We start from the raw sequence: 25,129 nt of genomic DNA on the forward strand, positions 1-25,129 counted from the left end.
TGCTATGGGCGCAGCTGCTAGTTCGAAAATATAGTACCTAGCTGTTATCAAAATATAGCAAAAATACAGACACATACACACACACACACCCACACACACACACAATCATCCAACTACTTTATAGCTGAGAATCATCTTTTATTACACAAAAATGTTATAATTGTTTCTTAACCAAAACAATCAGCAAAAGGAACATTAGAGGTTAGTTAGAGTGTGAAACATTTAAACTGCCAAGTCTGTCGTGTGATCTTGATGGCACGTTATAGGATTATGCTTTCACCTTTGATTAGGTTATATTTTTTAAAATGGTTGGATGGTGATTTTTTTTGAAACATTTTATCTTAATTCTTCCCCAAATATATCCTTAGTAAATTGAGGAAAGGTTGGTCCAGACGTTAACGAGATCATAGAGGACATTTTACATCACAGACATTCAGCTACTTGAGAAAATAAGAGGTGTGTTGTTATGTCTATTAAGCCTTGGTTTAATAAGGGAGAATCAGAGAGATATTGTTATTCAATAAAAAAAATATGTTTTACAATATTAACCAAAAAACAGTTAAGCTCATTTTTATAACATATATATAACACATCAATAAAACTGTCATGTCTCCATTTTTTTACTTGTATATTTTTGTTGTATTTAAAATTGCCATTTTTTCTTTGCTATTTCTCGTATTTGTTAGATTGTTTTCTAACTTAAGATTAAGAGAAAAAATAGAGACTGTTATGTAAACCTGGGTATTATTTTTTACGTCACTCGTTTTGCGTTCTATCCTGGATGCTCGAACAATGTCGCGCAATATTTTCATTTGAAAGCAATAATTAGTAGTAGCCAAGCTAATCTATAATTTACTTTGTCCGTCTGTAACGCTATGATTTTCTCAGCTGCTATTTGAGATAGTTTACTGATTTTTTTTTGTCTTAGAAGATACTCTCTTAGGTGCATCCTACTACAAATGAAATGTATATCTACTTATCTAATCCAACACTTCTACTTTTAACTTTTCTATTGTCAAATGCCTTCTTTACGTCTAAACTACTTAAATTAAAACCTTTAGTCCAAGGTTTGAGAAGAAATAACAAGTTTACGTCAAATTGTGCATCCATCATAATGTAATTGAAATTATTTTTAATTACATTAATTTTAATTTATGGCACACATATAATAATTTATTTTGTCTCATTTTATTGGTTACTAGCGTCTCTGCCCCTAGAGGCCTCTAAAGTTACTTGAGCAGGGGAGTGGGTGAAGCAAGATCCTTTTCTACAAACCTACAGACAGATAGATACACAGTCATCCTGTTACTTTTATATAAGGATGAAAAAGTATATTGGCATCCATCTGGTATTTTTTAGAGGTGTTAGTCTTATAGGCATGTTATAATAAAGAGTAGCCAAACTTCCATTAATTACATAAGGAAAAAGGATAAGAGGATGAATACTCACCCCTTTTTCATGGTAAAATACTACTTCCCCATCCCTAAATTTAGAAGCAGACGAAAATCAAAAACCGCCCAGGGCTTTTTGTAAGTCAATCATAAATAATGATGTGAATAAAAAGAAAAGCGATATTTAGCAAACAGCCGTGGGCGGTCAGAATCAGCTGAATGTTCATTATGAAAAAAATTTCCCCCTTTTTAGAAATAGAAGGATTCATCTTTCATGAACAAATTTTTTTAAATAAAAATAAAATTCTATGTAATTTTAAATTAAAACATTAAAACGAAAATATCTAATCTAATATTCTTGCCCTAAATATGGAAATAGTAAAAAGTAAAAAAATATTTTTTAAAATAATTTTTAATCCTCCCATTTGAAAAGTAGTGGAATAGCAATAAATTTTAGCGCGGCAATAGCGCTAAGTAGGCCTCTAGGCCCACTGCCTATTTTCGTCTTCTAGTTGCTTCGAATCCTCTCTTTTATTTTTTTCTCTATGATTAATTAGAAGAATTGTATCAAAATACTCTATAAAAAGTTAAATTGCTACATAATAATTTCTATAGATTTTAAAAACTTTGTCTGATGTTCCTAATAGCATTTCTTATATAATATAAATATTATCAATTATGCAATCTTATATATTTATATTGGTTATCTAACATGATTAATAAATATTAAAGGATCTTTTTTCTCAAGTATCTAGTACTTTTAAAAACATTTTAGAACAGTAAAATTATTTTTGTAGTTTCGTCTCTACAGTTATTTGTTAGCCTATGTGTTATAAATTACATTTATTAGTGAAGGAAACATGCAGGAGGTAGTAGTAGGGTGGTGTATTTTTCCCTTACACCCCCCTTGACAAAGATCTATACCTCATTGAAACAACCCGCCTAAAATACATCTTTGTTAAAAACCTGTGCACGCTTCTGACAAAAATATTTATCTTTAATTGTTATACAAATAATACACTAAGTCTTAAAAAAAAAATATTTTACAAATAAAATATGAAATCTGAAGTTGCTTCCAATGGTTTTACTGGTTTTGAAGTACTACCAACCCCCTGACCCCTAACACCATGCTTCTTTAAGATTTAATATTATCCCTTTCTTTAATTTTTACACTGTATAATAATAGTGTTTATAGTTACGTCCAAATATTCTAATTTTATATAATTTCTCATTCTATAAATAACTATAAGATAAACAAAAACAATTATGATGCTTACATAAGTTTTATAAATATGTAATTTTCTTATATTTAGTAAACTATGAACTATCTTAAGTTCAATAATGTCAAAATGAAAAAAATATGATCGACTCATTCTAGTTTTTTAGAAAGATTTCTTTACTTGTTATAACTAAAATACATGGCCGGACCTTAAGACTTGATCATAGAGATGTTCCGGCTCGCTTACAACATACTGATATAACCACAAAGAATTAGATTAATAAATCTTAAATTATCTTATCATTTTAAGATTGGTTACAAAAAGTTGGAAATTTTATATAAAAAAACGGGTATTGTCGGTTTAGTGTTAAGGGGCGTTTCGTTGTATTTTCATAGTAGCTTTTCTCCTATTTCTTCCCATAACCCTGCTGGGGAATTATTAACATTTACCTAACCTAAAATGATCTAACAAAAGATACTGCGAAAAAAAGACGAAACGCCCCTTAAGAAGCAGTGTCACGAAACCAACAATTTCCAACAAAAAAAACCTTGTTAACTAATTTTTAATCTTTTTTCAGAACTACCCTGATTCCATGCTGACCTCGCCTACGCTAGAAAGGAAAAGGTAACAATCACAAATTATTATAGTTATGTATCGCATAGTATTATAGACAACTTTCCGCGGATTTTAAAATGAAAAATTATTAAACCAGTTTGGTTATTCCCGAGGGGCCAAAGGCCAGGGCAAATAAAACTGATTTTAATGTTGCGAATTTTTTTTTATTCTTTGTGGAAAATTTCTTCAATTCGATGCTTTTAGTGATTTTACAGTATGGTTGAAAAAAGTTTCTAATCCAGCGGATATTAATCTGATACGAATTCAATCTGGAAAACTATATTGCCACATAAAAATGAGGGGACATTCCCCCTCCCCAAAACTTAATACGCGGTGGATAAGTGCCAGGAAGACATTAGCTATTATTGAATATTCCTACTGCTTCAAAACCTTTATTGTGTGTTTTTTTATGAGAACTTTATGGAAGCAATTTTACTCCACTTATAGTTATCAGAATTTAATGATTAATAGCTTAGGTATTTTCTTCGTTTTTAAAGAAAATTAATACAACATCAAAAAATACAGTTTTTATTTTAAAAGTACAGTAAAATAAAAAATTCAAAACTTAGGTGTCAACATCTAAAAATGGTTTTAGCGCATTGCTTTCAAAAAGGTTCTCATAAAAACACACTGTATTTGTTGTGTGGTAATTTTTATAAAATTTTGATTGATTCAACGCAGCAGATTCAACACCTAAATAATATCTAGTCATAAGCAAGATCCTTTATTTGCCTTGTTTTAACATCCTATTATTTAAACTATTAAGTTTTATTGTTAGAATACTTCTTACCAGTGAACTGATGGAGTTCTCCATTTTATGTAGGCTTCACATAGGCCCTAAGATTAAATTTAAGTCTTTGGATGGTTTTAGGCTATATTTCTGATCTTTCTCCTCCCATTCAAGGGTGCGAAAACATTTTCAATCTAATGCCATGCAATAAATATATATTTAAGCTTTATTTTCCTACTTTCTCTTAGATCACTCTATATTTCCTTTATTGAATTAGAGTCCTATGTTATTTTTAAGAGAAAGGGGTTTAATCTTTAGATCTCCGGTTGTAGTGTTCATACATAATAGATTTTTGAAAATATATACTGGTTAGCAAAATAATCAGAAAGAACAACAGATCTATAGTATAGATGTATATACAGACAACTACCCCCCGTCCTTTTTCAAGGACCTCTTTCGTCTGCTTCTAAATTATTTTCTGCTAATTAGCTGTGTTAATATAAGCGACACTATTGGTTGATTTTCAATGACCCAATAGAAAGGATGCACACGGTGGTTGCGATGGGGAGATACAGTTATTTAACCCTTTCTCCTTCCAGTGTTTTACTCTAATGAGAGAACGTATAAATATTATAACAGAAAAGTATTAGGTATAAAAGTGGTTTTTTGAAATTCTTTTTATAAAAGTGCAGTTACCTATCTTGGAGCAATGTAAAACTTCTCTAAAACTTTAGAACGATCGTTTCAGCCGATTTGGTTTATATTAGTGGACATACATACAGACAATTTTAGACTGACATACATCCTGTTACTTTAGCATATATGATGATATATAATATTGTTTTTTTTAATTATCTCCTTTAATTATCGCTTCTTAAAGATATTCCTATTTATTTTAACATTTTAAGTAATTCTTTGTACTTTGCTAAAATTATATATTTACGATATTTTCAAAACATGGTACAAGTTTTTTTCCTCAGTACATATGGGAGACAGGTCATTGTTTAGCTAAAAAATGTTGCCTATTTATTTTTGCAACACGAAGAGTACGATTATTAATCAAGGACAGGAGCGGTTAGTTGGTTGCGTGGCTGTTGTATAATCAGAACTTGTCCGTCCGTCTGTCAGTACTACACAAAGTATCTACGTAGTTTAAAAATTAAGGAGCATAGATTGTGTTTTTATAATAAAAAAACAAACTACAGTCAATAATTTTTAAGTCTAAACGGTGCTTTTCCTCAAACTGACGAGAAATCACATCACCCCCCCCCCCAAAAAAAAAAAAAAATATACCAGCGGAACTAACCTGTACTCAATTGCATATATGGATGTTGTCATCCTTGTTTTATATTTAAATAAAATATTATGCAATTAAAAATATTTATAATGAAGACTTTTCATATAATTGTTGAAATATCCAGCAAGACAACTTCCAAATATGCGAAGTAAAAAATCCTTACATTCCAGTTAAAAATATTACCACATGCAAAATTATGTAAAAAATTGTCCTATGATTCAAAACTTTTGAAATATTACTCTTAGGAAATTATGCCCAATCATCAAGTCAAAAATGAAATTGCTGTTTACTCAATGTGTTTAAAGGGGTTGGGGGGGGGGGGGGGTTGAAAGTGACACTTTTTGAAACCAAAACTAAAAGTCAACAAAGGAACTCAACTAAAAAAAGAGTTACAGGTCTGACATTTTGCATGGCAGTTGCTTTATAGGGGTAAAATATGGAACTGTGAAGAAACGGCGTCGCAACCGCCGAAAACCGCCGAGAAAAGGCAAAAAAAATTTCGGCGGGAAACGGCGGTTTTCGGCGGTTGCGCCGCCGTTTCTTCACAGTTCCATATTTTACCCTATAAAGCAACTGCCATGCAAAATCTCAGACCTGTAACTCTTTTTTTAGTTGAGTTCCTCTGTTGACTTTTAGTTTTGGTTTCAAAAAGTGTCACTTTCGCCTTCCCCCCCTTTGACCTACTGAACTTATGTGATAATGACTATATATAGAATTGCTACGCTTCTTAGATTCTACATAATCACATTAAGAATCTTTGTTACGTTTGATATTGATACGTCTACGTTACAATTAAAACTTTCCGTTACAATCAGAAACAGAGGGACACGCCCTATTTGTAGAAAAGCTTCACTTTCAATAAATAATGATGTGAAAATAGATTATTTTTGGATCCAATTAACTTATTTTAATACAATTTTGGACAGAAGAGTTAAATATTTATTACACTAATAAACTTGTTATAATAAGATTTATTCCAGTTTTGTTAGCCAAGGTTATTAATATTTTGAATATAATTAATCATAGAATTTTGTCTATATTACGATACGATACGTGATTTTTTTAGCATGGTTCCAGCGAATATTAATCGATTTTCGAGGCCATAATGGCTTTTTACAAAGATTTTTGATCTTTTTGTGAAAATTCTATTCATGTCTTATTTTTGTTCCATAGCTCATGCAGTGCAGTGTTAAGGTTAGGGTTGGCAATCCGTATCCGTATTTTGGCCAATCCGAATCCGTAATCCATTTTTTAATAGCGGATTCGGATTCTTAATTGTTTGGCTAAAATTAGCGTCTTGAGTTTTTTCTTTCAAATCCCCCTCTTTGAAGGCAAAGATCACCAACACCATATCTCTCCCCACCTACACAACTAAGTGGAAAGATTAGAAATTATGGAAAAAATGCAGCTTTAGTTTCCTAGTTTCCTCCACTACCCGGTAAAATCTAATCCCTTAATTTATTTTTTAAAAAGCCTTTTAAAATATTGCTAGAATCCGGAATCCGTTAAAAAAATAAGAATCCGGAATCCGCGGAGAATCCGTTTAATTTTTGGACGGATTTTTGTAAGAATCCGAATCCGATCAAAAAATTAGACGGATTGCCAAACCTAGTTTAGGTTATTGTACTTTTCAGGAAAGGTTAAGGTACATGTTATTTTATTTTTGATTTTATTTAGAAAAATGGACGACACACCAGAGCCCAATGATTCAAAACAAATGAAACTAAGTCAGGTAATAGTTATTAATCGCATGGTATTATAAACCGCTTTCCGCGGATATTAAAATTAAAAGAATATAAAATTAAACTAGTTTTGTTAGAACCCAAGGAGTCGCATGCCCGGGCCAACAAAATATGGTGTTAATTGTATGATTTTTATATGAATATTCGCGGAAAATTGTAATACGATGATATACATGATTTTTCAGTATGGCAGATAACCGGTTCTAATCTACCGGACTTTAATCGGTTTCTAAACCATATTTTAAAATGAATTACGGTCCAACGGTTGGTCGCACTGCCTAAGTTAACATATCATAAGAACCGACCAAAATAGCTGAAGTATATAATTATTCACGTTTTTATTTAAGCCGTATGCTGCCTGCACATTGCTTTTGTATTACTATTATTTTGGGCTATAGGTTTTTACATTTGTGCGACCCTAAGGTTTTCCTAAGCCTTCCCCCTAACCAATAACTCTTTTCGTTCCTATATCCTACTTACACAGAATATTTGATTTGTTTATAAAAGAAAAATCGAGATCCTTCGATACAGACATTCATCCTAGTTATCCTGTTAATTTTTATATAATAATAGCGGATTCGCCACTAATCTCTAGTGGTTTTGCCCCAAGAGGAAATTTAAAGAAAATTGGTACCTTAAAATAAAAAAAAGGGAAATAAAATGAGGGGACAAAATTTGTCTTTGGGGGGGTTCCCCCCCTCCCCTATCCCCAACCCTAGAAAATATCTTAAAACCATCAAAGGACCAGTAGGTATATTCCCTGAAGAGTAGAGCCCAATCGGTTCAGTGGTTACCGAGATCTTAAGCTTCAGACAGACAGACAAACATACATCAAGCTACTTTGTATTATAGATAATATAAAAGTTTGTACCTCAAAAATAAAGTTCATAGGTATCAACCTTGTGTAATTTTGCTTTTAAACAATGAATTTTAATTTTTAAAATTTTCTTGTTGTTTACATTAAGTACATTTTTAACATTAGTTTTTTAAAAGTTTATAGGAACAGTTAAAGAAATAGATTTTAATAGTTTTCTTAAACCAACGAATAAGATAGCGTGGTTATAAAACTTTGGGTACCAGTGTAAATTTCCAGGAAAGAAGGGGAAATTGTTAATTACAATAGCCCCCAACTTTTTATAAGAATACAATTTTTATTTGTTGGCCTAACAACTTTAGGAACTTTTCTTAATTTTAATTTGCTGCTTGAGTGTCCAAACGTTTCAACCACTAATTGAAACTTACTAAAGGGGTAATTTTGTATATCATCATTGAGGATGTTCATCAATTTATCGGCCATTGTCTTATACCTTTAGATCCCTGTGTAATTTACAGTCTAATGTCCCCTCCCTCCCTGATATTTCTACACAAGTCGAGAAACACTGAATAGGTTTTAGCAAGAAAAAAATGTTTAGGGTCCCTAACTGTCAAGCATTATCAGTACAAGTTGATTGTTTGTTTATAAACAATGTTTTTAGTAGCAAGTCTTCTATATAATTATAAATGACTGTCTGTAGGTATAAGTTATGTATGTCCGCCCGTCTTAAAAAATTGGGGGGAAAGGTGATTTTCTCGGCTCCTATTGCAGATAAACCACCTTATCATATACTAAAAAGCATATATTTCTAATTTATTATTTCTTATTGGCAAGCTATATTTTTTTCTGCTATGTTTTCTTTAATATGAATGAACGATGACCAAAACAATAAAAAAGATATATATGGTTAGAAAGCTTCTATTAATTACAAATACGTTGATACATTATTTTTTTTATTATAGGAAAATCAAAAGAAGTTTGTCAGACAAAATCATAGTGAAATAGAGAAACGAAGAAGGTATTTTTTTTGTAATTTGACGCCATTAAGATAAAAAAAAACTGGGAAAGGTCGGTGGAAAAAAATCTAACATACTTTGGGATATTGTCATACTTGTTTTTATGACAGATTTATACTTATAATTTAATTTTTGATGAAGTTGCAATTAAGTATTAAGGTGTCATTTACTCATATACTTCACAGAAAAGTTACAATAGAATTATAATATGTCCGTAAATCCGTATAAGAGGTGAATTTCACTCTCGTGTTAGTAAATTATGTAATTTAGATTATTCCTCTTTAAAAAACTTATGTTTCTTAAAAAAAGAACTTCTCTAGTATCAAACGTTCTCATTCATGTTATTCATTTAAAAAGACAGTTGTATAACATTTTGATGTGTTGTGCATTTTTATTAAAAGAAAATTAATTAAATCTAAAAAAGAATTTTTTTTTAATAAAATAAGATTCCATTACTTAATACATATTGTTAGTTTTGTTATGCTTTTAATTAAATTAAAGAGATTTGCAATAAATTTTTTTTTTTTTAGAATTAAAGATTTTAGGGAGATAATTTTTATGTACAATGTATCTTGAAATAGCCTTAAAAAACTGCCATTTACCTTCTTAGTGCCTACTTGAGTACAGAAACCCGACCACCTCCCCGAATTAAAAAAAAAAAAATTTAAATAAGGAAAAGGGAACCTTCTCCCCCCCCCCCCCTCCCGTTATCAATTTATTAGAAGGGGATGAGGAATTCTGCAGGGAGTAAGGGAGGGGGCAATGGATCGAATATTCAATTTTTAAGAGTCTCAGACTTTGGGTACTGGCTTAAAGGGAATGTGCAAGAATTCAGCAGGTTCTGTTTGACTTTGGGTACTAGCGCATTAATGCCCCGCTAACTAGCTAAGTTAGTTTTGAATATAGCAGACAGAAAAATTTGTTATTAGATGGCTGGTTTTATCAAATATTTTTCCCAAGAAAATGTCATTTCATGTATAGAAACTCTACTGTGATATTTATGTATAACAATCTAAGAACCCTTTGAATTTAGATGGCATTTAGAAATATATGAGAAGGGTTGACGAAGTTCTAAACACGGTTTTCTAGTGATTAATTACAGAATATTACTACATTGTGATGTACTGGTAATTTAATTTTCAAGTAAATGAGTGAATGAACTAATTTTGTTCTAAATTATATTACCATGATCCCCTTACAATTTTTGTCAAATTTTCTGAATAAAGGGGGGAGGCGGATGTGCCACTTTTTGAAACCAAAAGTAAAAGTCAACAAAGGAACTCAACTAAAAAAAGAGTTACAGGTCTGATTTTGCATGGCAGTTGCTTTATAGGGGTACAATATGGAACTGTGAAGAAACGGCGGCGCAACCGCCGAAAACCGCCGTTATCCGCCGAAATTTTTTTGTTTTTCTCGGCGGTTTTCGGCGGTTGTGCCGCCGTTTCTTCATGTCAACATCCATAAAAACGAAGCCCTATAATCAGAAGGAAGGTTAAACGAACAATAACTCTTGCAGAACGATTATAGAATTGCTAGGTACTTTTAAACAGTGCCTAACTGCCTAACAGGAATCGCCATACAAAGTTTAAATTCGATGGGACAATTCAAACATGGCTAAAATAACGAAAAAAGCTATCCGGTACGGTCGGACCCTAATTACAGTAAAGCTTCGCTTTTAAAAATAGAAACCTAAAAAATATTAAATATTTTTTCTTATGAGTGAAAGGAGTTACTTGAAAGGGCGAATATAGGTTCGATATGATATGAGCTTATATCAAAGGTGCCATTACATACTTTTAGAATATCTATGCCAAATTTAAAAATTCAAAAAAATCCTTAAGTAGATTTTGCAATTTTCTGATTCAATTGAACATATAATAAATGAGATTGCCGACAAAATCCTTTACTTTAGCCCTTTACAAGACTTTTTTTTGACTATTTTGCTTAAGTTTAATTGACTATTACATTGGCACGCACCTTAAAAGATAATTTAAATGTTTATTATTTTAGATTAAATACTATTTTATTTCATTTTTAAAAAGCATAAAAATAATTTGCGTAGAAGGGCGTCAGGACTATTGACTAGGGTAAATAATACGTCTTAAAGTTTATTTTCTGTACAGAGATCTTTGATTAATTCATGATGATATAAACAACCCTTAATTACGCATTTTCCACACACACACACACGGCCACAAAAAAACAGGGATTTGAAATCATTCTTCCTCCAAGAAAATTTTATTGATTATTTTTTTTTTTATTTTTTACATTATTTGATGTTTTTTTAACTTTTAAATATTTTACTTTATATATTTTGTATGAAGGTAGAAGGAGGGTATATTTACCCCTGATTAATTCCCGAAACCTTTTTCTCATTTATTTGTACTGCAAAATAACAACAGTATTTAGGCAAACTCTACACGCATCCTGTTGTGAATATTGGTATTTGAATATGTTAGGAAACCACTCCTCTGACGTCACAAATTAGCCCAATTGGCTAGGTTTTTAGCTATAACGGCCTTATCCAATGGAATATCTTTATTTGCTTGAGTTATTCATAATGTATATACTTGCACCTTTGATATAAGCTCATATCATATCCAACCTATATTCGCCCTTTGAAGAGAAAACTTATATAAATCTAAAGATATATATAATATATATCTAAAAAAGATAATTTTAATTATAAAACTATAAAAAGAATATTTTATCCTATTAAAAACTTGTACAATATTTTTTGTTGTAAATTTTTAGGTTAAATAGGAGAGTAAAATATTTATATCTTTCGTTCTTTTTTGTCTTTTTTTGGGCTTAAAGTGTTTTTAGTACAGTTGGCCAAAATATTTTTACGTAATTGCACTGCACTGTTGCTATATCATTATATGTTTTCACAATCAAGCTTCATATTTAAATTCGCTAATGAATAATGAATATATATTTTATTGAAACAGCGTATAGTGTCCAATAAAAATGTCGTCATGCAATACAAATGTCCAATGATAGGCCAGTATACAATTTACAATGGCCAATTGCAATGTATACTGGCAAATCATTGGTCATTTTTATTTTTATTGGACACTATACGATGTTTCTATTTTATTCAACACTAGCAGCAGCGCTCTCTCATCTAGGGGCTATATTTTCAAAGCGAAGGGTTGGAAAATAGCCTAAAACCATACAAAGATTTATTTATAAAAATAAGATAGCCTAAAACTACTTATAGAAAGCTTCACAATAAAGGAGAACCATATCGGTTCAGCGGTTAGCGAGATCCTTCGCTACAGACAAAAATAGCTTTTTGCTTTATTTAATAGAGCCTTTACACTGCACTTGCTAATTGATTTGGATTATGTAAGAATTATTCCGAGATAAGGGACCAGGATTCTGGCAAACAATTCTAAATGGAATATTATCCTTCACTTTACCCCATTCTACCCCTGCCCAAAATCAGTTGTTTTTCTTGATCTTTTAAGTTGATTTTTAATTGAAGTGTTACTATTTAACTGTTTAATTGGATTGAAGAAACAAAATTTAAAATCAAAGGTGTGTGACAAGCAAAAATAACACTTTTTCTTCCCACATTTTTTACTTAAACTTTTCGACGATTTTCTAACGTCATTACAATTTTTTTTTCATTACTACGAAGAAATTGAATATATTTTGTGGCTTTGATAAGATTTAATTATAGTTTAATGCTATTAGATTAAAAAAAATTTTATACAATATTGTAAAATTGTTCTTGAAAAATATTCCCATTTTGTAATATTATTTTTCTGTTATATAGTAACAGTTTTTTTTACATTTTTCCTTTTGATAGCTTTGTGCTGTTTAACTTTACCCCTCGTTTCCTAACTTATTTTTTTTTAATGCCTATATTTTACAATTAAGCAAGGAGGGAAGGGGCATTCAACTGTAAATTACACTAGTACCATCTTTATTTGTTTGTTCAAAAACTTTATTAATTGTTAAAAGCGAAGCTTTTCTATAATTAGGGTCGGTCCGTCCGTCTGTCCGTCCGTCACAAACGGATAGCTTTTTCGTTAATTTGAATAGGTTAGAATTGTCCTATCGATTCCAAACTTTGCATGATGATTCCTGTAGTAGTTAGGTACGATTTAGAAAGCGTAGCAACTCTATAATCATTACAAGAATATCCGTATGTTCATTTTAAACATGTTGATTTTTTTTACTTTTTTAACAACAGATTTTTATGTGATCTAATCATCCGATTGGTCTGATGTTTGATATGTTGATTCCTGGGTCAACAAAGTATAACAGTATCTCCTTAACAGGGTAGCTTCTCATAGGTCCCGGGAAGGTTTATAACTATTTTGTGGGAGGGTACCACCACCCTCCCAAGAGAAATCACGACAAAATCGAAAATTGAAAATATATTTGAGAGACTTGAACGTAACATAAAGAGGTATCGTAGAGACTTGAACAAAAAAAAAACATTTAAAGTGCCACTAGAGGCCTCTAGGGGCGTAGCCACTAGTTTAATTAAAATCATTAGGAATCTATATCAATTTATCGTCCATTATCTTATCCCTTAAAATCCCTGTAAGTCTATGTTTGAATAAGCTTTCTTATTTGTAGTTGATTTTTGAAAAAATATTTCAATGAAATTGAATTTAACCTGTTTTTTTATAGGTAACTTTTACATAAAGTAAAGCTTTTAAATAGATGTATGATTAATTTACAAATGTAGAGTAAAATTGTTGAAATACATTGGATATTGTCCTATTTTCTGCAAGATATTTTTTGCAACTCTGGGCAAATTTGAAATAGTTTTTCGGCTTAGAAATGCATTGGCAAAAATGTTGCTCACGTCACCAAGAATACTTTTTTGCACTGTTTATACTTAGAATTAATAGCATTTATAGGACTTTGTAATCTTAATTAATGATTTTTGATTTATTATGTGAAAATTGATCATATAGAGCATGGGCGTATAATCTTTTTATTTTGATAGGATTAAGATGAGGGGTTGCAAAGATTTTATGGGGTAATCTAATGTATTTTTAAAAGTTTAACGGAGGTGAAATGTAGGGTTTCAAAGATTTAGAGGGGTTTCCCCCCTTTACCACCACCCTTGGATATATATTATATTGAACAGAATACAATATGTATTTAGAAAACATAAATAACAACTTACATAATTAGAGAAGCAATTAAAATTAGCGCTAAGACCATGGATCTAAAGAGATAAGACAATGACCGATAAATTTATGTACATCCCCAATGATGATACACAAAAGTAGACCTTCTGTAGAATAAAATTAGTGGTTGAAAATTCACTAAAGTCCCAGAAGTTATTAAGCTTACGAATAAGGAAACGTTATAATAAAACTTTTGGGACTATAATTTATATCATCCCTAAACATCAAAACACTAGTCAATGCAATTAAATTTAAGTGGTGCGAAGGGGGGGGGGTCTAGATTTTAATAAAGGCGTCCTGCCTCCGCCAAAGATTTACACCCCATTAGCAAAGTCCTGTGGAGGGGACATTGAGCTTTCTATTACACTAGTTCCCAAAGTTTTATCATGGTTTTCCTTTGAGGAATGGTTAGTTCATTAAGTGTCAAAACGTTTCAACCACTAAATGTAGTCTAAAAAGGGGCAATTTTGTGTATTATCATTGGGGATGTACATAACTTTATCGGCAATTGTCTTACTCCTTAAGATCCTTGCTGAACTATACCTGTTTCTGTAAATCACAAAGCTTTCTTCGATGATTCCTGTAATATTTAGGGATAAGATGAACACGTACATCACAGAGCTTTCCTCGATGATACCAACCTGTGTGGCCATGCAGCGCAAGATGGACAAGCTAACTGTTTTAAGATTGGCAGGTAACAACAATACACACAATGGATCTACTGCAGTTCACGGTAAAATATTGCCAAAAATCTATGAATTTTAAAGGCTACTAGCTGCCAAACGGCTGAACATACAGATCATGCCCGCACACTTTTTTAAGCGGCATAAGAAGGCCTACAAATAATGTTGAATAGCCATAAATCAATAATGCATAATTATCTCGCAGTGCAGAGAAATGCGCGAAAAAGGCATATTTTACGCGTTTTTTCTTCAGTGAAGATTTCCCTGTGCATCATTGGATCTTGGTTATTCCAGATTATTTGTAAGCCTTCTTATGCCGCTTAAAATGGTGTGCGGGTATGATCTGTACGTTCAGCCGTTTGGCAGCTAGCAGCCATTGAAATTCATAGATTTTTGGCAATATTCGTTACCAGCAATATTTTACCGTGAACTGCAGTAGATCCGACATAATATATCTAGATGGTCCATCTGACCCCAAGATTCGTCAAACTTGAAAATTGATTCCATTGCAGACAAACACCTTTGTTTATTTTTTGCATTTAAGTTATACAAGCGACGAATTTTTTCTAGAAAGCTAATCCTAAGGAATTGAAATATTCATAGATTAACTTATTATCGGTTTTTGACATGTGTTTTACGCTATACTAAGAAATACATTTTTACACGATATCTTTTACCCTAGAAAAGCTTTATCTTACTATTAATGCTACTATGATAGATGGCTCATGATGCAATTGAAATTAAATTAATCTGTTTCCTACCAAAATCTGTTTACAATTTTAACCATTTATAAATGTCTGGAATGTACTGTACGTACATACTATTGGCTGATATAAAGAGTAGGTCTCTAGATTATTTCTAATATAAGAACCAAAATAACCCGTACAGAGTGTTGATGACAATTTCTCCACTGTAATTTATTAGCTACCAATGGCAAAATTTCACAATTATGAAATTAAGGGAAATATTATATATTGTCCATTTTTCAGAATTCATTTACAAAGCTAAGATTGTTAGGACTTTATAAGGCCCGTTTAATTTCATAACGGATTCGAATACTGACTACCCGTGGACGTTAGATATAAAGCTCGGTTTCTCGGGGCTAAAAACTGGTTTTTAATCTTAAAATTGTATATATTTATATCCGCGGAAAGCTGTTTCCAATACGATGCGATAAGTAACTATTCTCAGATTTATTAATTAGATTTACAGAGTAATCAAAAGCTTTGTTTATATCAAAGTGTCATTAAATGTCCTATATCTAAGCCCTAAAAGTAATTTATTATCAATGTATTATTATTTAGATTTATAGAGTATTCAAAGTGTCATTAATGTCTAATATTTAAGCCCTAAAAGTATTTATTTGTTTGTACCAAAGGATCACGCGAACCGATATGATTCTCCTTAAGCTCCTTAAAGGTTAAGGGAAAGTTTTTTATCTATTTTGGGCGTGGCTACCTCAAAGCTTCAATTAAAAATCGTCTTGAAAAAATATCCTCCTCCCCCCAAAAAAACTTTTCTTTTTATCTAAAATATATCTACTAGCAGGGACGTCTAAGATAGGGAGGGGGGGGGGGGGTAAAGGGGTGATTACCTCCCAAATCAATTTTTAACCCCCCCCCCAAAAAAAAATACTAAAAGCTTGGATGTCCTTGTCTATATGAAATAAAGAGTACCCCCCACCCCAAAAAAAAAAAAATATTTTGAATTATTTACCTCCGCCCCCCCACATAAAAAGCTTGGATGTCCTTGTCTACTAGTATTGTATATTCTCAATAAATAAAGTTAATAATTAAAGGTTAAAGAGACTTTTGATTAGTTGTGTTTCATAAGTCATTAAAGTTTGTTTTACTCCTTCAAACGTTTTGATATGTAATAGTGAAGCCAAACCTATCAACTTTAAATATAAACATAAATTGTTTTAATTTTCTGTAAAATAGAAATACTAAGAATTTTTTTGTTAATCACCTTCTGAAAGAAAATATTAAAACTACATAATAGAATTATTTAATGTTATTATCTATTCACCAAATTTCCTTTTATTGTTTAATTTTTATTAAAAAGAAATGTTATAAAGAATTTATTTATTTTTATATGTTTTCTACTTGCGGCTACGCCCCTAGATGTGTATAGGGGCACTTGAGGGAAAACATCCTACCAATTTTAATTTTAGTTATAAAAAAAGGAATAGCAAAATAAAATTTTTTGTGGAATGTATTTTTATCAGGAGTGATTTCTGATAGTTTTAATTATTTCCTTTACCGTACCCATAAGGATCTTCACTGTCAAGCTTCATGGTCGAGCGGTCTTAATCTACAGACAGACAAGCAGACATCCTGTTTCTTTGACTTTTATTGTAAAAATATAAATGCTAGGGTAGCTTTATAATTTGTATGTCCTTTTTAGTATGTATTTATTATTTTCTTTCTTTTTATTATAGTCCAACACCTGAAGACAATACGTGGTTCCCTGGATTCCTATGCAGAAGCAACTCATAAACCACCAATACTTACAGACAGGTTAGAATTAACTAGTTGCTTTGCTCTTATTTTTCTGGAGGACGGGGGGGTGAGTTGACTTTTTGGGAATAGTGCCTTTCGTGGCAACGCCCATTAAGGGGCGATTCGTCGTATTTTTAAAATGGCTTTTTATAGGTTATTTTAGGTTAGGTTAGGTTAGGTTATATTGGGTTAAATGATTGTCCTACAGGGTTAGGCCATTGTTCCCGCAGGGTAAAAGCCTTCCACAGGAGCTAGAAATAGGAAAAATTTACTGTGAAAAATACGAAGGTGCGTTGCCACGAAAGGGACTATACCCCGACTTTTTTAGAGCGTTTAATAAGCCCTAAATTAGCATTATAAATCTCTTGTAAATTATGTAACTAATTTTTCATGGTCCTATGGATATATACACACACAGAGAAGAATTTTATAATTAATTTATAAATAAAAATTACATCTTTAAAAATCATCAGTTAAAATGTTGAAACATTACTGAAAAAAAACCTGAATTTTGTGTCTTAAATCCAATATAATTTCCGGATGCATTTTTATATTGTTAACTGTTCAAAAGTTTCATTCTTTAATACACAGTGGTCCTCAAGGCAAAAGAAGTTTGACAAAACCTACCATAAAAACGGACTATATGGCCATCAAATATACACATTGGAGGGCCAGGAACTGATTTTCTTAAAATCATAGCTGTTCCTTCTTGGGGTTTATTCCATTTTAAAGTTAACAGACCAAATTCCCTAAAAAAATCAAGGTTGTTTGTCGCGATTTTATTGCTTTAGATTCAAACCTTTACAACTTTGGCTGTATGAAAGACTCATGAAAGCTAAACCTACTATTGGAAAGCCTATTGAATGACAATTTCAGACATAGCTTTAAATTTTTTGTAGCTTTCTTACTTTTTGCTCTACAAGGAAAATTGTAACCAAAGGGAGAAAATTTATTGATAAATTTAATCTCAGAAAGGCTTTCACTAGGGTATTTTGATGTAAATTTTTCAGGATTTTTCTTATGTTCAGTGATTCTTTTGATGACAAATGCAAAAAATACACTTTCATACATTTAATTTGGTATATTTGCAATTTTTCTACCTCGTGCCAAAAATTTTTTATAAAAATTATAAGTTGGTGTATATTTTTTTGTCCAAAATTGTACATAAATTTCAGGAATAAATATTAAGAACCATCAATTGCTACATTTTACATGTGTAGTTTTAAATTTCCTATATTTATGGTTGTGTAGGAGCCTCAAAAATGCTAAACCTACCATTGTAAAGCTTGTTGAACACTCTATCCAAATAAATCTACGACTTTAAAAAAAAATGACTTAAAAGGCTTGCACAGGATTTATGTTAGGTGTAATAAATTTCACCAAAAATGTTTTCTTTCCTACAAAATTTGGAGTAAAAGGGAGGTTACAAAGCAGTAATAGTTATCACATGTCCTGTTACAACACCAATCTATGGAGGGGGTGTGCCCCCCCCCCCCAAAAAAAAAAAATGGTGCAGGGCTTAGGTGCCCCCCCTTTCCCTCCCTAAAAAGGGAGGGGGGTAACATTTTGATAGTTGAAAATAATGCAAAATTTAAAAATTTAAAAAAATATTTTTTTTAAAACTCAACAAGATATAACATTCCCCCACCCCCTGGCCCCCCTCCCCTATCCCATATCTATGGGTAATAATTCACAGTTGGGGGAGAGGGGGGGGGTGTAAAAAGTGCATGAAGAGTCATCATCATTGCCTTTTAGTTCTCGGCAGAACGTAGGCCATGCACAATGGTTCTCCAATCTTCCTTTGTTTGGGCATGTTTTGAGGCAATGCTGAAAGATGGAATTTTTAAATCTTTCAGTTCACTTAAAGTGACTGTAAACGTAAATTTTTCTCATCTTAATATCAAATCTTAACATTATCTCATTCATAATATCTCACAGATAGAGCAAAACGCGCTTTTGTTTGCTTAAAAAACGGCTTTTTCCGACGATTATTATAAGGTACAGGCAAAGGAAGAAATTTTACTTATTATATAAAATGTGCATTAAATTCTTTTTTCTCCCATTATAGCTAAAATTGAACTTTTTCACATAGTTCTTGATTTTTCCTAACGGTTAAGCTAACTTTTAACATAATCCTTGCTTTAAACCAATATATAGTTACTTAGAAATTGATAAAATAAGCAATATTTTCTATTGAAAACCAAATACAATAACAAAGCTAGAAACTGTTTTTTTTTAGTATCCAATTAACTTTAGATGGTCCATCTCCCGCCCACCTTTAATTACAAAATTTGTAAATAATAAAGATGCAATATTTCTTTATAAACAGTCTGATAAAAGTGTAAATTAATTCTCCAAAGTGGATTGTTTATAGTCCAACACAATAAAAAAGGATGTTATCACTTCAAATAATCTCTGAGATTCAACCCTTTATAAACAGTAAGGTATTTTTTGTCAATAATACAAACTTAAAATAAATCTTTATTACTTAATTTCTACGTTATTACAGCATGAATTAACAATTTTATGTCATAAAATAAATGCTTAACAGTAAGTAAATAGTTTAAACTATATGTGACAAGTTAAATATCCCTACAAACATTTTAATAAAGAAAAAAGTTCAGATTTTCCCTGTTTTTCCAGTTTTTCCTCCCAAAATACCAAAAAATCAAGGCTTAAATCCTTGATATTTTTGTTAATGCGACGTTTTTAGTTGATCAGTTTATTGAAAGGTGCTTAGAAAATGTTAAGATTTGATAATATGAAGAAATTTTTACCTTTACTCTCCCTTTAAGTGTTCCCTCCTCCAGGTTGTTTTTGGTCTACCTGGTTTCCTCTTTCCTATTTGGGGGTTCCAAGTCAAGGCCTGGATATATCATCATGCCCTTTTCTTAGTGTGTGCCCCAACCATCACCATTTCCTCAGTTTTATTGTCAGTTTAATGTCTGACATGTCACTGCGCACAGGTCTCCTTAACAAAACCTTGGATTTAAAAAAATCTCCAAAGAAACGGACAACGGGGCCTTCAAATAGGGCACAGTGGTGGTCAGAATCTGTTTGAGATTAAATCTGAGCTGCTCCTTCTTGCCAGATATTGCAATTTGAAGTTTTGTGGTAAAAATGCCTAAAATTGCAAGGATTCCAAGGATATATGCATAAATGAACACCTTAATTCATCAAATAAAAAGGGTGAGTTAACATTTGAAGAGTTAAGATATCTCTTCGTATGTAAACTACACACTACATCCCCATTCAAAACAATTTTTACTACTATAAATGATGTTTTTAACTTCAATAAGAGTAATAAATAAGGTATTATAAGCTTAAAGAGGTTTGTCCAATTTACAACTTTATCCTAAAGGCTGTTACCCTGGAACTAAAAGAAAAAACTTCAGTATAAGTTTACATATGGCCCAAGTTACTTTTAGTAATATTGCCCCCCCCCCCATACTCTCACAACCTACAAACTTTAGGGTGGAGGGGTGGGGGAAGCATAGTAATGCTATTATGTTTCTCAAAAACTAATTCAAGTATAGTGGGAAAAATTTTTATGTAAGGTTTTTAGGCCTAAAGTTTGTAGAAATTATGTTGACTACCTTCTCCCCCCCCCTCCCCTTTGTCCTAACCTAATGGAGAGGGGGGGGGGGTGGCAGAAGATTCTAATGTGTTTTAAAACACTATTAGATATATAGATAAGCTTTTGGATTTGTATTGTTGTAGGACCAAAAGCACTTTTACATATATTACTGACCTCTTCCCCTCCCCTCATAAATCAAAAACATAACATTTTGCAAAGAGAGAAAGGGGGGAGGGTTGCAGTTGAAAAGGTACTACTCTGTTGTGTTACTAAGAAACCGCTAGAATTATAGCAGCAAAGCAAACCTTTGAGATATGCTTTGGTAGGTCAAAAGCAACTTTTACAAAATTTGCTGAACCCCCCCCCCAAGCCCCCCTTCCCTCAATATTGCTTTACAATCTCCCTCCCCCCCCCCCCTCCAATTAAGTAATATAAGCAAGTATAGCAATATCCTTTTGGATTTAAACTTTAGTAGGTCCATAATTACTTCATACTTGAACAAATATTGCTGACCCTCCCCCCTACTTCAACCAACCCCATCCAGAAAAATTATATTGCTGCACAATTTCCTCCACCCCCATAAAAATAATATTAAATTATTGCTTGCCCTCTTCCTCACTCTTAAGCTACCCTCCATAAAATCTCACCACCTGTGTTTTACTCAGGAACCGCTAAAGCATTAAGGAGCAAACTTTGGAATAAAGCTTTTAGATTTCCAAATTGCTATATATGTATTACCTATTCAATGTTTGGGGAAGGAGCAATGGGTTGACAATATTTCTTTTATTAGTCCAATAGGTTGGAGGAGATTATGCAGCAAATAATTGTATTTGGAATAGATATTAGGGTTGTAGTTGAAATAGATATTTATAAAAGTAAATATGGGCCTATATAAGTTAAAATAATAACCCTGAATATCTCTAGAGGTTTCTAAATGATACAAAATATTATTTACCTATGCCACTAGCCACTATTTCCAACAGATAGAGGGGGTTGGTTGCATCAATATTTGTAAGAGATTTTGATGCCTACTAAAGTTTATGTACTAAAGCTTATATATTTCTTTAGTGATATCTAAAGAACTCTGCCCCTTCACCCCCTTCCTATAAGATTTCATTAGGAGGGGGGGGGGGATGGGGGATAGTCAACAATATTTCCAGAAACTTGGGGCCTAAGAATCTTACATATAAATTTTTCTCACAATACTTCAAGTAATTTTGAGTAAAACATAATACTATACTTTGCCCCCCCTGCCCCCTTAAATTTGTGTAAATTGAAGGGGGGAAGGGGGTTGTGAGTATTTTAAAAACTAACTTTAGCTATATGTAAACTTGAACTGAGGTTTTTTCTACTGGTTCCAGGGTAACAGCTTCTAGCTTAAAGTTATAAACTAGACATTGTACCTTTTTCATTACTCTTGTTAAAATAATTTTTTTAAAGTTTTGAAATTTTCTAAATGGGAAGGGACTGTGTAGTTTACATATGCAGAGACATCTAAACTCCTCAAATGTTAAACTCACCTTTTTATTTGATGAATTAAGATGTTCATGTATGCATATATCCTTGGAATTCTTGTAATTTTAGGCATTTTTACCGCAAAACTTCAAATTGCAATATCTGGCAAGAAGGAGCAGCTAAGATTTAATCTCCAACGGATTCTAACCACCACTGTGCCCTATTTGAAGGCCCCGTTGTCCGTTTCTTTGGAGATTTTTTTTAATCTAAGGTTTTGTTAAGGAGACCTGTGTGCGCTCTAGAAGCTCAGCATTTGTGATCTTATTTGGCCAAAAGATCTAGTGGATTCTCCTGAGACATTTATTGATATATGTCTGTAGCTTGGAGACCACTGCTGTGTTTAGGAACCAAGTTTCAGCCCCATACAGCAAAACAGAGAGAACATCTTAACTTGGTCTTTATGGAGATGTTGTTGGAATTCCAAATTTTGTTCAGGCTGGCAAAGGCTGTCCTAGATTTGTTAATTCTAGCTTTAACATCTGTTAAAGTGCCTCCAGCTTCATCAATTTTACTTCCAAGGTACTCAAAACAATCTACATCCTCAAGAATTTGGTCTCCAATAGTAATTGGTTCTTGGGAATTTGCATTTAATCTGAGTATTTTGGTTTTAGGAACATTAATTTCTAGTCCAATTTTCTTGGAAGTTTCAGCTATCATGTTAGTCCTTCTTTGCATTTGACTTCTATTGCTTGTTAACAAAGCAATATCATCAGCAAAGTCCAAAACTCCAAAAGGAAGGGAGAAAGAAGGCATCCTTGTCTGACGCCTGTTACAATCTCAAAAAAGGTTGATAGTTTACCTTTATACATTACATTTCCACCTCCTTCATGAAAGATAGCTTTAATGATATTGATTATCTTTACTGGAATGCCATAGTGTCGGCAGATTTTCCAGAGAGATCTTCTGTCTAAAGAATCAAATGCTTTTTTTGTAGTCAATGAAGTTTACAAAGAGCTCAGAGTTCCTTTCCTTGGATTGCTCTATGATGATTCTTAGAGAGGTTACCTGATTAATATTGGAACGGTTTAGTCTAAATCCAGCCTGATTAGGTCTTAGCTTTTCATTAACCTTTTTCTTTATTCTATTAAGAAGAATCTTACTAAGGATACGGCTAGGTACTGAAAGAAGCATTATCCCTCTGTAGTTTCCACATTGGGTCAAGTGTCCTTTTTTGGCTAGTCCTCTGGGCATAACTTATCATTCCATATCTTTGTGATCAAAGGTAGGAATGCCTCAGCTGATGTATCTAGGTCTGCTTTTATGACCTCAGCTGGTATGTTATCAGGTCCAGTGGCCTTGTTATTTTTCAAATTTTTAATGGCCTATTTGATTTCTAATAGATTTGGCGCTTGACAGTCAATGTCAAGTGCATCTGAGGGTGGAATCTCAGTTTCTTCCTCTGAAACTGGAAGATTTAGCAGTTCAGTGAAGTGCTCTGCCCATCTATTTGGAATATCTTCATCAGTTTTAAGGTTTGAACCATCCTTGTCCCTGATGTGTGATCCTGATTTGTGTACTTTACCTGCAATGCTCTTAGTAATCTCATAGACATCTTTCATTCTATTTTGATTAGCAGCATTTTCTGCTTGCATAGCAAGGTTTTCCAAGTGTTCTTTTTTGTCAATTCTGACACTTCTTTGGATTTCCCTGCTGAGCATCTTATACAGGTCTTTATCTTCTGGAGAGTTTCTAGAAAGTGTCTTTTGTCTCACATCTCTTCTTTGATCCATGAGATCAATGGATCTTTTATTGATCCACGGCTTTTGGTTAGCCTTTTTGAAACCTAATTATTCTTGGCTAGTATCATTATAAACTTTTTTTGATACTTTGCCCAATATCTTCAACTCCATCTTCCTCTTAAAGAGTGAACAACTTAAATCTGTTCTTTTGAGTGAGCTTAAACTCTTGTAGCTTTTCAGAGTTTTGAAGGGTTGTTAAATTATATTTCTTCCTGGGGTTAGGGTTTGAGTCCTGCTTTTTAAATCTAAGCCGAACTTTAGAAGATAGAAGATAATAGTCTGAATGGTCCTCTTTCAACCCTGACATCAAGGAGAGAACCTTTTATACATCTAGATATACAGATGTGGTCTATCTGTTTAAAGGTTCTTTGATCTGGTGATCTCAAGGTGGCAGTATGAATCTTCTTGTGTTCAAAGATGGTTCCACCAATGACAAGTTTGGTTTCAGTACAAAAACTTACAAGTCTATCACCATTGTCATTTTTCTTGCCATTACTTAAGCCTAGGCCATATTTGCCCATGACTTCTTCTAAATTCTCATTATTACTCCCCTCTTGCGCATTGAAATCTCCTAGGAGCATGGTCAAGTCCTTTTCTTTATGACCATTCTTAAATACAGAGTCAAGCTGGTCATAAAATTCGTTTTTGACCTCTGTATCTGCTTGTTCTGTAAGAGCATATGCTACTATAATTCTCAGATTGATGTTTATATCTGAGGATTTGAAGTAAGCCTCCATGATTCTTAGACCATGGGGTTGGCAACTGATCATGGCCTGCTCTGCTTGCTTGGTCAGCATAAGAGCCACCCCTTGCTTGTGTCATAGATTCTCATTCATATGGCCTGAGTAAAGTATTTTCAAGCCAGAATGATGTTTAAACTCTCCATTATTTGTCCACCTTGATTCAGTGATAGCCAGGATATAAACCCTGGCTTTAAGCATTTCTCAGCAAACGTTTTCTTTCTGGTCCGACTGAAACATTGTCCAAACATTCCAGGTGCAAATTTTTGCTGGTCTGCAGGAATTCAGAATCATCTGCCTGACTAGTCCTTTAGCGGTTTCCCAGCCAAACATCATATTGTTGTTTCCAACCTCTACTTCGTTCCCGAGCCCAAAGTTAAGTTTGGTCTT

The 25,129-nt window shown here is 32.5% G+C and overlaps 1 protein-coding gene across 2 annotated transcripts in view; it reads left to right on the forward strand.

Moving 5' to 3' along the window:
- The window catches only part of cyc (basic helix-loop-helix ARNT-like protein cyc), a 71,007-nt gene that overhangs the window by 13,807 nt on the left and 32,071 nt on the right, over positions 1–25,129 (forward strand). For both annotated transcript variants that reach the window (XM_080179289.1, XM_080179288.1), the window contains exons 4-8: positions 3,189–3,235; positions 6,931–6,985; positions 8,772–8,827; positions 14,578–14,678; positions 17,108–17,186. In XM_080179289.1, coding sequence (XP_080035415.1) covers positions 3,189–3,235; positions 6,931–6,985; positions 8,772–8,827; positions 14,578–14,678; positions 17,108–17,186 — 338 coding nt within the window. The remainder of the gene's footprint in view (positions 1–3,188; positions 3,236–6,930; positions 6,986–8,771; positions 8,828–14,577; positions 14,679–17,107; positions 17,187–25,129) is intronic.

Source organism: Acartia tonsa, chromosome 12 (genome assembly GCF_053477335.1).
Source record: "Acartia tonsa isolate MP-2025a chromosome 12, ASM5347733v1, whole genome shotgun sequence".
Taxonomy (NCBI): domain Eukaryota; kingdom Metazoa; phylum Arthropoda; class Copepoda; order Calanoida; family Acartiidae; genus Acartia; species Acartia tonsa.